This window comes from Triticum urartu, chromosome 5 (assembly GCF_003073215.2).
Source record: "Triticum urartu cultivar G1812 chromosome 5, Tu2.1, whole genome shotgun sequence".
Lineage (NCBI taxonomy): Eukaryota > Viridiplantae > Streptophyta > Magnoliopsida > Poales > Poaceae > Triticum > Triticum urartu.
The window spans coordinates 304,415,760-304,428,869 of record NC_053026.1 but is presented as its reverse complement, the minus strand read 5'-3'; the positions used below and the strand labels follow the sequence as shown (position 1 = coordinate 304,428,869).

General features: G+C 43.7%; 1 protein-coding gene across 1 annotated transcript; it reads right to left on the bottom strand.

Annotated features, from left to right (window-relative positions):
* Positions 1-1,385: 1,385 nt before the first annotated feature.
* On the bottom strand, positions 1,386-4,639 carry LOC125508727 (cyclin-dependent kinase B1-1-like). The gene is made up of 7 exons (XM_048673512.1): positions 4,175-4,639; positions 3,383-3,444; positions 3,169-3,280; positions 2,991-3,084; positions 2,201-2,270; positions 1,815-1,953; positions 1,386-1,719 (listed from the first exon to the last, which is right to left on the bottom strand). The coding sequence occupies exons 1-7, from the start codon at positions 4,517-4,519 to the stop codon at positions 1,627-1,629; spliced, it is 915 nt and encodes a 304-aa protein (XP_048529469.1). The 5' UTR covers positions 4,520-4,639; the 3' UTR covers positions 1,386-1,626.
* Between the last annotated feature and the right edge of the window lie 8,471 nt (positions 4,640-13,110).

Here is a 13,110-nt window from a genome sequence, read left to right as displayed (position 1 = left end):
GACACCCGACGATGGTATGGCTGGTGTGCTACAGCAACTCGACCTTATGGGCTAGGTTTGGGGGGAGGGTCCGATTGGATGACCTTTTTTTTGGCCCGGACAGTGTCCAGGCCATCCATCGGACATATGGGGGCAGAGTGGGGTTCCGGTTGGAGATGCTCTTAGATGATGTAAATATTTCTTTCTCAACCACATCTGGGAGTGCGTTTGTGCATTAATAGGTCGACGCAATGTTACAATCTAAAAGCATTCTATTGTAAATGTATGTTTTCTGTTGCTGCTACCGGTTCTATCTCTTTCTATATTTGGAACTAGTGGGTCGGCTTGCACATTTGCACCTCTAGATTGTTACTTTTTTTATCTTAGAAAACTATTTCCTCTTGATATTTGGGTGTTCATTTTTTGGGCGTTGAAATCACATTTTTTTTTTGCGAATAACATTGAAATCACAATTGTTGATCATTAAATATCGTTACACTAATATGAATATGTCTTTTAAAATCTACCTTCTATGTACTATCTCAGGCTGGGGCAACTTTTGCATGAGGGTTATTTCACCAACTACTCCCTTTATCGCGTCTTTTGGGAATTTGGGTTATAATCTGAAATAGATTTGATAATTATAAAAATCCACCTAGAGGATGAAGATGCATTTTGAATCTCTCCCTTTTTGCTACTTGATGACAACATAGCTCAAAGCTTTGCATGTGATATAAAATATGAGTATGAGACTTTGAAAATCATATGATACAGAAGAGCTCCCCCTAAATTTGTGCCTTATTAGGAATTTGCTTTTGAAATGGCACTATCATTTGGGCGCACGAGGAACTCTACTATATCACATGGATCCGCTGGATGTGTAAATGAATTTAACTATGCTCTCTACTAATGATATCGAAAGATAGGTTATGGACGGCCGATAGACTTCAGCATTAGGGTTCGCCAAATTATGGGTTTTGCCCTCTTTGCAACCAAGTCCAAAAACGCAAAAACTGGCAGCGCATCTCCTTTACCAATACTGATACACGACTAGAGTGGTATGATATCAAGGCTTGGTTCGGGCTCAATTACATCGTGCCTAGTGATTGTGCCAATATGACTTTGGTGAAGGACCAAAGTCATATTGGCACAATCCTTACAAAATCACAAGGTACAAGGATGTCGCTTCTTTAATGATGCTCATCTCTTGGAAAGTTTGGAATGAGCGAGCGAACCGCAACACCGCCGCCCCATGATGAGGACGTGCACAAGATCAAAGAGTGCCAAGCAACGGAAGTAATTACTTTTCATTTCCCGCTCTGTGTGTTATATTTTTAATCAATGAAAATGGAAATCTTTTTGCCTTGTTTCAAAATAATAATACTAAAAGATAAAACAGAGCATCATGCCGGATAGAAACATCAGGGAATATCATGAGTGGCAGTTTAGTTTCCGACCACCAGAATCCATACAATGATATATAAAAAGACAGGCAAATCGATTGCCCACTCAATAACAAAACCGAGTAGCTGATAAATCAAGATCGATCAGGTTAAGATCGATCAGGTTGCCTAGATGGCAAGCAAATCAAATCTCCAATCTCCTCGCTCCATGGCGAAGGCCCAACTCCCAAGACAGCAGCAACAACTAGAACTGGGACTTGTCGAGGCTGTCGAAGTAGGGATGGTCCATTGCCGCTTTAGCTGAGATCCTGTTCGCTGGATCAAACTGAAGCATTTTCTGCAGTTCACCGAAGCAAGAAACTATTAGCTCAGATACAAACATCCTCAAGGACAGACATACGAAATTGGCGTCTTATGTTTCCCTTAATTTACCCCTAACAGGTCGAGTCCTTCAGGCTCCAGTGTTGGAACTGCACGTGACAAATGTTGTGGCTTCCACTGTGGATAGTCATGCCAGTCTCTCAGAGCACATACTCCAGGCCACTTCTCTTCATTAGGAGTCCCCAACAACCTTTTCAGAAGCAGGTTTCAGTCAAATGATTAGATGCATACAGAATGAAATAAACTGTCAGATGTTGTAGTAATAAGTACTTCAATCGACTTCCCAAGTCAGAAGTTATTTATCCATTGGAACAAGGAATAATGGACAGAACAAGAACACTTCACTAGGATCAGGCATACTAATACACCATCCCATCAACCAACCAGACAAAGTACTGCATATTGGTGGTGCTCATGCAAATAAGAAAATAAAGTACCTGAAAATGTGAAGCAGCTGTTGCAACTCAGAGTCGCCAGGAAAAAGAGCTTGTTTTCTGACCATTTCAGCTGCATTAGAAAGTTACAATATCAAAATGGGAAGACCTTGGCAATCTCAGAATAGTGTCAAGTCAAAGAAAGCAAGGGAAGAACTTGAAGCACAATATGGTGTGTTTAGTTCAGATAACACAAGGACTGTGGAAAACTGGAGCTTATTTCTTTTCTAACAAAAGCATCTAGTACAATGTTTATCAAATGCTTCTTTGAAATGGTATCCTTGACAAGATGAGGCCTCTAAAATTAGTGCTACAGATCATGCTAAATCTTTTGTTTGATGTAAGATAAACTATACTTTTGTTTCTGCTTAACTGATTGTGATCAAGTGTGGCAAGTCATATGCTATTGTATTTTGCTTGGGAAGTTGAACGTAGATTGCATTCAGTATAAAAATAAGACATACAGTAATCATGAAATTAGATCAATTAGCAAACGCTTTCTGTAGTAAATTGCACTGCTTCATAAGATGCATGAAAAAAAATACTATTTTTTGTCTTGATGCAAGATAAAACGTATGCTCTCTTTTACTGGAGTACTTCTAGTAAATTGTGCTGCTTCATAAGATGCATGGAAGTATCAAACTTTTTTGTGTTTGATGCAAGATAAACTATTTATTCTCTTTTACTGATTATTGCACAAGTGTGACGATTTATCTGCTAATGCATTTTCGTTATGGAGGTTGTACATGGATTGTACTATTTGTTCTGAATACAAGGATAAGGCATTTCATACCAAAGATGCAACCGATGGACCAAATGTCAACACCAGTTGAGTAATGTGTGGCTCCAAGTAAAACTTCAGGAGCTCTATACCAGAGTGTCACAATCTACAACACAAAACAGACGACATGATGAGGAACTTACCAGAGCATGTTCAGTAAAATCGTATGAACTTTGTTGCTAAGCGGTACCTCATGGGTGTAACTTTTCATGGGAACAGTAAAAGCTCTGCTTAGCCCAAGATCAGCAATTTTCAGTACCCCTTTCTCCTTGTCGATCAACAAGTTTTGTGGCTTTAAATCCCTATGAAATCAAGCAGAATAGGATTAACCACATAGCTGCAAATGTAAATGTTGTATCGAGCTGACAATTCCAGCAACAAAGACCACACAACAAAGGTCTGACCTGTGAAGGACGCCATGGCCATGGCAATGCGCAGTTCCTTTGCATAACTGGTACAAGAAACTCTGCAAGAGGACAAAGAAAGTTACTTTGTCATTTTCATTCCGAAGTAATCAGGCGCATGGTCACGCGCAATAGAAGCTAATGGCGAGAATCAAAATATGAAACGGAGAATTCCATGCAGTTCCGATCCTGTGACGACTGTGGATCCAAACTGAATTGCGCGTGAAGAAAATTTACTGCAGAGACAAGTACAAGGTTTGTATGGAAACAACAATGGTGGATTGATGGTGCGTTATCTGTTTCCAAAGCAAGCTCAGCGTTCTTTCACTTTAGGAATGAGACAGATTTCTCTATTCGATCTCAAAATAGAAACTGAGTGATCATCACCAGCAAGGTACTGTAAATGCTGACAGGTTACATTCCTAATTTGTCGTTGCAACTATATATGCACGAATTTACGAAAAATTAGGCCTTTCTAGTTACAAGCATGAGGCCTTAGGTTGACGCGTTGATCTGATTCTTGTACGATCTGTCCGTCCTCCACAGCACCATCAATCAGTGCTTCAAATTACTTGTTGTCCACTTACGATTCACACCGTCATCATTTGACACGATTATAATACTGTAAATCGAGATGCACGGATCGGTTGGTTTTGATCGCAAAGCCGCCGCGCTTCAAGGTAGCAGATTTCCGTGGGGAGGTAACTATAGGAATCGGTACGCAAGAAGATGGTAGTACAGTATACTGAAGAAAAAGGTCGTGGTTGCGAAGGAGATGGTAGATAGATATACCTTGACGACCTGGGTGGGGAGCGGCCTGGGCGAGGGCCCCTTGCGGAAGCCGTCGACGAACTTCTTGAGGTCGGTGTCGAGGAACTCGAAGACGAGGTAGAGGACGGTCTTGCCGCAGGGCTTGGTGACCTGCTCCACGGAGAGGAGGCGGACGACGTAGAGGGAGGCGGAGAGGAGGCGGAGGAGGGAGATCTCGCGCAGCGCCGTGGGCGGGATCCCCTCCTCGTCCATCTCGAGGCGGGTCTTCTTGAGCGCCACCAGCTGCCCCGTCGCCGCCACCCGCGCCTTGTACACCTTGCCGTAGGTGCCCTCCCCCACCTTCTCCAGCTTCTCGTACTTCTCCATGGATCGCCGCCGCCGGATCGGGTGGTCCTTGGGGTGTGGTGTGGTAGGGGGGTGGGTTTGAAATGGGGGGAGGGAGGGAGGAGGCCGAGGCGGCGAGGGTGGGAAGAAGAAGGGAACGCGAATGCGGGGCTGGCCGCGGGAGCGTGCTGGGCAACGGTCGAATTGACGAGGGGCGCGGGGCGGAATTGTTTAGCGGCGGCGGTGGCGAATGATGGGCGGGGCCCGGGCGCACATGGCAGGGTGTAAAGTGCGGTGCGATGCGGCGCGGCGCGTGTGTGCTGGCCTTGGCAACGGCTAGGCGACCGATCGTCACTCACTGGCCTGGATCTCAGGGAAATGAAGGTCCGATTCTCAAGATTTTAGAACAATCGGCAAAAAAAAATCATCTTTGATTTCGTCCCATTGCTTTGTTTAGTACTCCGTAATGCTCTTATATTTCTTTACGAAGGGAGTAATAATTAGGATCGAGATATTTTAGTTCAGCGACTATCCCTTTGCCGGACAAAGATAACGAGTCTTTTTGAGGCAAACAATTACAACTTGCTCAAAAAGATCCATGGTCGATGGGTGGAGACAACTGGCGAAAGAGCGGTTGGAGATGGTATGGTCTGGCATCTTCAGTTATCGGCCACATAAGGACTACTCACTTGACGGTGACTGCTGGCACACGAGGATTCATGATCAATTACCAAGTACAACGGGCAAAAGAACGGTTAAAGATGGTGTCGTTTTGCGTACATTGATGTGCCATAAATTGGCCTCCAACTCTCAGCCAGTGTGATTCCAGCAATGTGCACCTCTCGACTGGACGCACGCATCAATTAGGGGCCACTCAAAGCACGGAAGCTTCAAGTGGACGGAACACTTCCACTGGCTCATAGCCGGACGAAACACTCCAGCTATGAGACAGTCAAAGTTGGTGTCGTTTTGCATCTCCATTGATGCACCACAAATTGGCCTCCAGCTATGAGCTAGTGTGATTTCAGTAAAGTGCACTCCTCGATTGGGTACATGTTTCAATTAGGAGTCACTCAAAGGACCGAACCTTCCAGTGATGAAACAACCCCAAGCAGTGGCAGAGCTTGGGCCGAAAACCTAGGGGGGTGGGGATGAGCTGAGGGGCGACTAATGGACTTTGGTGTTATTTTATCTAGAAATTGAGGCCTCATACTAAGGGATATAAAGCAAATTTCTTATGGGTCAGGGTTGAGGGGGGGGGCATGGCCTAGGTTGGCCCATGAGAAACTTCGCCGCTACTCCCATGTAAGGAAGGCATCCTATTTCATGTGTAGATTGGAGGAAAGCAAACACACGCCCACGCCCCTCCTGCACGCGCACACTTTGGATTGACCCATCACTATTAGGGAAAAGCCTAGCAGTAGAGCGGGTATAAGGCGCTACAGCTAACGTTTAGCAGTAGCGCTTTCAATACCAGCACTACTGCTAAGTGTTTTAGCAGTAACATTTTCCTGTCCAGCACTAAAGAGCGCTACCACTATATTTTCTCATATCTTTTTTTTTGCTATGTATTTGTGATGTTTTTGTACAGGTTTCATATCGTATTCTAATCATATCATAAACATGCAATATGCTCATCATATCATACATATAATAGTCTCATCATATCATCCAACATAAATTATGTCGTCACATCATAATCACGATATAGCTATACAAGTTACATGACATGTCTCATCATACATGATGTAGTACTTCTTGAGGCGTCGGTTCATATCCATCTCTCGCACTAGCGTGAACCTAAGCTAACTACTGGCTGTCGCTTGGAAACCGGAAACTGGTACACCTAGGCCTGACACTCCGGCCACTTGCCGTATACTCCTGGCGTAGCACTTCTTGGTCATCGATGATCTATGCACCTGCATCGTCACATGAGTTGATGATATGCAACATATATAGTTGAGCAACAGAAAGAGATAGACTTGGCAAAAATAGAAGCAACATATCATAAGCATAAATAACAAAGTTCATCGTACCCAAAATGCCCTAACTAGAGTGATATTCGCTAGTTGAGGAGGACGGTTTAATTACATCACAAATAAAGTTTCGTCGTGCATAACTCAAAGTTTCTTCATAGAGAAAGTATGGACTAAACGGACACATTGTCATATATCGTCAATCACTCCAACATGTCATGCCATCCATCCAAGTCAGGGAGACAGTCCCCGAGCGAAGTGAAAGGCTTCAGATCGAGACGCTGAGTGGCTACGCGTGTTCGGACGTCTTCCCGTGACATTTGCCCTTCTTCATAGAACATTCCTGTTTTTTCGAGGACCTCCTTCATGATGATTTGGGCAAGTTCATGTTGGATGTGATAGAACTCAACTCAGAGTCGATGATCCGGGATATCTCCTAGGTTCTTTGCCCATTGCAGAATATGGGCATCGCCGGATCTAGGTGACATGCGAAGGTTCTGCTGATCTCGTCTGTACTCCAGCATGTGGTGGAGGACATAGAATCCATCACTGAGAGTACCACTTGGTTGCTGGATGCAGCAGAAGTCAGTCTTATGGCCGAAGTAGGGCGCGCGGTTCCTTGTCTTCCTAAGCGTGATCTCTCCACCCCATATGTCATATGTAAAGATAGCAATGTCGAGAACAGACTTGATGTGGGTGTAATCCTTTTTCTTCATGTTCTTCGACGAGTCCAAGTAAAGAGTGTGGGAGAATCCAGGGTAAAGGATGATGAGGACGGCGCGCCGGTCGCTGCGCAAAATAAGTACACCTCAAATTAGCCTCCACGCATGCAAATAAAATGATTGAAATCGAATGAAGGATATCCGCGCGGATGACTTACATGGGATGATAAGGAACGAGAGTCGTTTTCTTGTCCTTATTGTCGACCATGAAATCGGCGATGTAGTTACTCGCGTATTCACGGTGCTTTTCACAGTATGCCAAGAAGCTCCCGTGCATGAAGTACGGGTCAGCGACACAGATATAAGGTATCTTCTCAATTCGGATGATGTAGTTCATGTACAAGGCAAAAAGGCGGACAAACGTAAAATCCATCTTTTTGAAGTGAAACATGTTAAAGATGTAATCGAATCGAAGGAATAACTTTTCCGCGGGGAATGTGTCGACGTACAACCTTTGCTGCGGCACGTTAACCACGTAGAGCGGGTATCCTGGATTTTGCGAGGCGATCAGGCTTTTCTCTCTTCGCAATACATCGTCATGAAGTCTCCTGAGATCGCCGTATATGGCCTCTACAGCTGCCTTAGGTAGGACTGGTTCACCGGGGATATGGTATTTCGCCGGACGCATGACAGGTATACGGTTTTGAACCCGAGGCTGCGGAGGCGGCTGGATCATAGAAGCAGCTTTGTTGCCTTTCCTCGCTCTCTTCCTATGCTTCTTTGCTACTGGAAGGTCGTCTATAATACGTTCAGCCTTCGGTAATTCAAGCACCGACTCATGACGCTCAAACTCTGAGTACACATACTGCTGAGCCATCAATCCTCGTTGTCATAGGCGCAAGTATTGAGATACTGTAGAGTGTCATCGTCATCCTCATCGATGGCATTGATATCATGGATTGCTTCTTCGACGATGGCGACGTCATCAGAGACTAATGGAGCCTCTTCCTTACCCCATTCGCTATCACCCAGCATGACAGGCGACGCTAATTGGGTAGGTGGGGTGTTGATGTTCATACCTTGCTGAGGCTGCGTGGTCGTGGACTCTTTGGCCACAATAGGCACTACAAAAAAATACACTTCCGTGATAATACGTGTTTGTTACAGTAGGTCACGTTTTCCTTCATGCATGTACATCTATGACAAATTTATGACAGAATCAAGATAGTCATACTTGTGTTGTCGTAGAAGTGTTCCATGACATTACCAAAATTACCATCACGGAAGTTTCCACTTCCATGACGATAAATCGCGCGTCACAGAAGTGCTTTCATCAAGGGTGACCGACACGTGGCATCCACCGTAACGGAACACCATTAAGCTATCGGGTCCGGTTTTGGATCCGATAACCCGTTAACAGCCCTGACCAATGGGGATTTTCCACGTTTAAAATCATCATTGGCTGAAGGGAACATGTGTCGGTTCGCCGCTGGGACAGATGTTATCCACTCATTGGACCCAAAGCGCCTATGATACATCGACGCGTGGCACGGCCCAACAGAGGCCCATTCCTGTGAAAAGGCCGGCCCGTTTGACTTGGTCAAAAGGTGGCGGCCCGGCCCATGGCAAGCCTGTTAACGGCCTGTTCGCATATAGCCCATTTACAACCCGCTAACCCAGGGCCCGTTTACAGCCTATCCAAATTAGGCCCAGTAGCGTCATCTGGGTCGTCCAATATAATTCCAGCCCGTTTTAACTTCCGGCCCATGTATGACCCATGACGTCTCTTGGCCCATATGAGGCCCTTAGTAACCCTCGACCCATTAACGGCCCGTGGTAAAACTGGCCCGTTATGAACAGTGTATCACTTTATACCCATTAACGGCCCATTATACCGTTGGGCCGTTTCCAGCCCATGTTATCTTTCGGCCTTCTCAGGGCCCATTTATTCTTGGGCTCAATTCGAGCATTCATTTACTTTCGGCCCATTACTGTCATTTTCTGCTTGTGGGCCAAATTCAGCCCGTGGTTACAGTCGGCCCGTTTGTGGCCTGTTAATACATTGGGCCATTTTCATAGCGTCATCAAATACGGCCGATTAACGACGGCCCGTTATGGTCGGCCCATGAATGGGCGATTTCAACTCTAGCCCATTTACGGCCATAATGTGGTCTGTTATTGGCCCATGTTTGGCCAACCGATCATACGGCTCGTAGAAGACCCATTGATGATACGGCCCGTAGAAGGCCCATTGTGTCTACGGCCCGTATAAGGCCCATTGTTTCTATGCCCCGTAGAAGGCCCATTGTTTCTACGGCCCTTAGAAGGCCCATTGTTTCTACAGCCCGTAGGAGGCCCATGTTAACTACAGTAAATATGTAGCCCATGGTTAATGTGGCTTAGTTTTTAAAAGTAGGCTATTGCGGCCACTAGCAAACTGTGGAAAAAGAACTGCACTGACTACAAGAAAACAAACAAACAAGACAATAAGGAAATAAATAGGCAAGCAACTTACGCTAGGCTATCACGGCTATTACACATATTACATCCACTGGGCATCAAAGTTCGCCACGAGTGCAAATATAGGGAACAAAGCAGCATATAAACGCCGCAGCAAAACAAGTCCAGAACTGAAACCACTTCAGAAGAGCTCAAGAAACAATATCCTGGGTACCCATAATGCTGGCAAGATGCTTAGCAAGTTTATTAACTTTCTCTTGTTTGGCGCTTAAATCCTCCACACTTGCTGTTGCACCAGAAAGTATGCATTTGAATTCTGCAGGGACTTCCTCTGTCCTTCGGCTTCCTGTCACATAACATCTGACCAATGTCTTTCAACTTGAAGTTGAGACTCAAGAAGCCGAACTGATTCAGGCAGCGAGTTCGAAGAGCTGGTGCCAGCAGTAGTAGCCAGTAACTCGAACACTACATCAAGACAGGACTTTGGGGTTGTCTGAGTGTCTTCAATATAGTTTTTATCAGCTTTCTTGGAGACCAGCAGGGATGTCTCACTATCTTGAATCTTATCTGCATTACTTTCTGTACCATTGCATAACGGGGTACTCTTCTCCAATATTTTATCCGCATTCTAAAAGAGAAACAAACAAACACATCACAGGTTTACAATGTAGTATATGAAACTCGTTTTGGTAAACCAGTTTAGTAGTAAGGTGGACAAGAAAACAGCATGAAACAAACATATATCTATGTAGTATGGTCACTGTATGGTTTATATCATTCTAGTTTATGTTTCCAAATCAAGATAGATACAGTTCGAATCATATCTATTTAAGACAAAGCAGCTTAGACAGAATATAAGTGTGGGAAACTACACAGCAATAACAACACTTGTAAGGTGCATGGCATGAGAATATAACAGTTTATTCAATTGAAACTGAAATCAACATAGAGCAAGTTACAACAGCAAACACGTTAAAGAAACAGGTTTAAAACAGACCTGTTGCGCCATTGGAGTTTCAATTGCATCCTTTAAATTTGAAATTAGTTGGTATGAGTAAATACAGTGATGCAAGAGTAAAGTAGTATGAACCATAGCTACGGAACCTGACCTGAGAACAATTCTTCTTCTGCTTTAAGTGTTGACTTGGGGTTCGAAGTGGTGGTCCTCGTGCTTTGGGCACTGCAGTTGCCTTACTAACTGCTCGTGTTTGGGTGCTCTGTGGTGGAGACGGTGCCGTGTCAACGGGAACTGGGTTACTATCTGCTGGGGTTGGGGTTAGAAGGGGTGTAGCCGGTTCTTTGTCCAACTAGGTAGGGGTACAATCTGCGTGAGTCTGGGTTATGTGTGGTGGGGCTGGTTCTTGGGCAAGTACAACTGTGGTTCTATCTCCATCGACAGGTAGCATGATCTTTTCTGAAGACCGTGTTTTTACTCCCACAGATACTGCCATCACCCCCTCCAATTGAAATGGCTGATAAACAAGAAAAGTAATTGAATGTACAGAGATTGTAAGATAGACAGGTGCAATGGATAGTAAGGAAGAAAATAGGGCATGAAATAATTCACATTTATGTTGTCTAACCAAACAGAATAGCACGGCATAATTTCACATATATGATGGCTAATTAAACAGGATAGCATGACACAATTTCACATGTATGATGGCTAAATAAACAAAATAGAATGACATACTTCAAAATATGATGACTATGTAAACAGGATGACATGATATAACTATACGATGTGTAAGTGGTTGGCATGCCATAAATCACAAACATGCCGTTGATGGAAACATGATGGCATGATATAATTCATGGATAGAATGACATAATTCAAAATATGATGACTATGTGAACAGGATGAGATGATATAACTATATTATGTCTTTAGAAAATGGGTTGGCATGCCATAATTCAGATACATGCTGTCTATGTAAACATCATGGCATGATATAATTCAAATATATGATTTATATACTAAGGAAGAGAGCAGAGGGCAATCGCATATATGATGTGTCAACTAAGGAGATGGCATTCAATATCGTGTATATGATGTAAAATCTAAGCATTGCAATACAACATATGCATGATATGAGTAATATAACCCTGCCAAGTTTGAGCATACACCTCAGGGGGATAATAGGACTGGTCATCTGCCTCTGAATCCTCCTCTGAAGAGCTATCTATAACCAGCAAGATATCTTCTTCACCAGGTAGCATTGTCTGCTCTGAAGGCCTTGTTTTCACTCCAGATTTCTCCATCTCCAATTCAAATGGCTGATGCACAGGAAGAGCAGTTGAATATACAAACATTGTCGACAGAAGCAATGAGAAATACAAAAAAAGGACGGCATGATATAATTCACATATATGACGCTTGGCTAAACAGCATGACATTGCATAACTCACACATATAATGCCTTGCAACAATATAGCATTGCATAATTCACATATATAATGTCTTGCAACAAGATGGCATTGCATAATTCACATATATGGTAATTAGACACTAAACAGGTGGCATTCACACAAAGCATGTCTAAACTAAGCAAATGACATAGCAATGCAAGATACCATACGGACGATATGAGCATCATAACCCTGCCAAGTTAGAGCATGCACCTCGGAGGGAAATAAGACTGGTCATCTATCTCTGAATCCTCCTCTGAGGAGCTATATGTAACCAGCAAGACATGCGCTTTGTCAGATAGCATTGTCTGCTCTGAAGACCTTGTTTCCACTCCAGATTTTCCATGACCGTGCCGAATGGCTGATGCACAGGAAGAGTAATTGAATGTACTAAAACTGTTGACAAATTTAACATTTAATAAAAAATAATGTCATGATATAATTCACATATAAGATGACTGGCTAACCAGGGTGGCATTGCAAAATTCACATATATGATGCCTGGCTAAACAAGATGGCATTGCATGATTCACATATACGATAAAGAAACTAAATAGATGGCATTGACACAAAGCATGTCTAAACTAAGCAGATGACATCTTTGATGTATACAGTAAGCAATGCAAGGCACCATATGCATGATATTACCAACATCAGCATGTCAAGTTAGAGCGAAGACCTCATGGGGTAAATAGGAGTGGTCTTCTGCTTCTGAATCCCCCTCAGGACATTTATCTTCCTCTTGATTGCGATTCGAAATGGGTGGAGGGGGGGCTGCCTTTGCGCCCACCATGGAGTGACGTCTGCATGAAATTTTATTGCCACGCAAGGCTCGTCTTTTTTGCTCTACATGTTCAGTTCCATTGTGTACAATAACTGACATGTATAGGAATAGAACATAGTGAGATTATGTAAGAAGTGCATGCAAAAATCCAGAGTGATGGTAGCAAACTATGGATAGACCCAAAACAAATGATAGTAGGCAGATAATAGCTTTAGTTAAAAAATATAGATAATGGCTCCTTTAATGTTTTTTTGCACCCAACATGAAACTCATAGTAGACACCCGAGATTAACCAGATAGTAGACAGATAGTACTGATTGCTGCCCCAATTTGTACCCCACA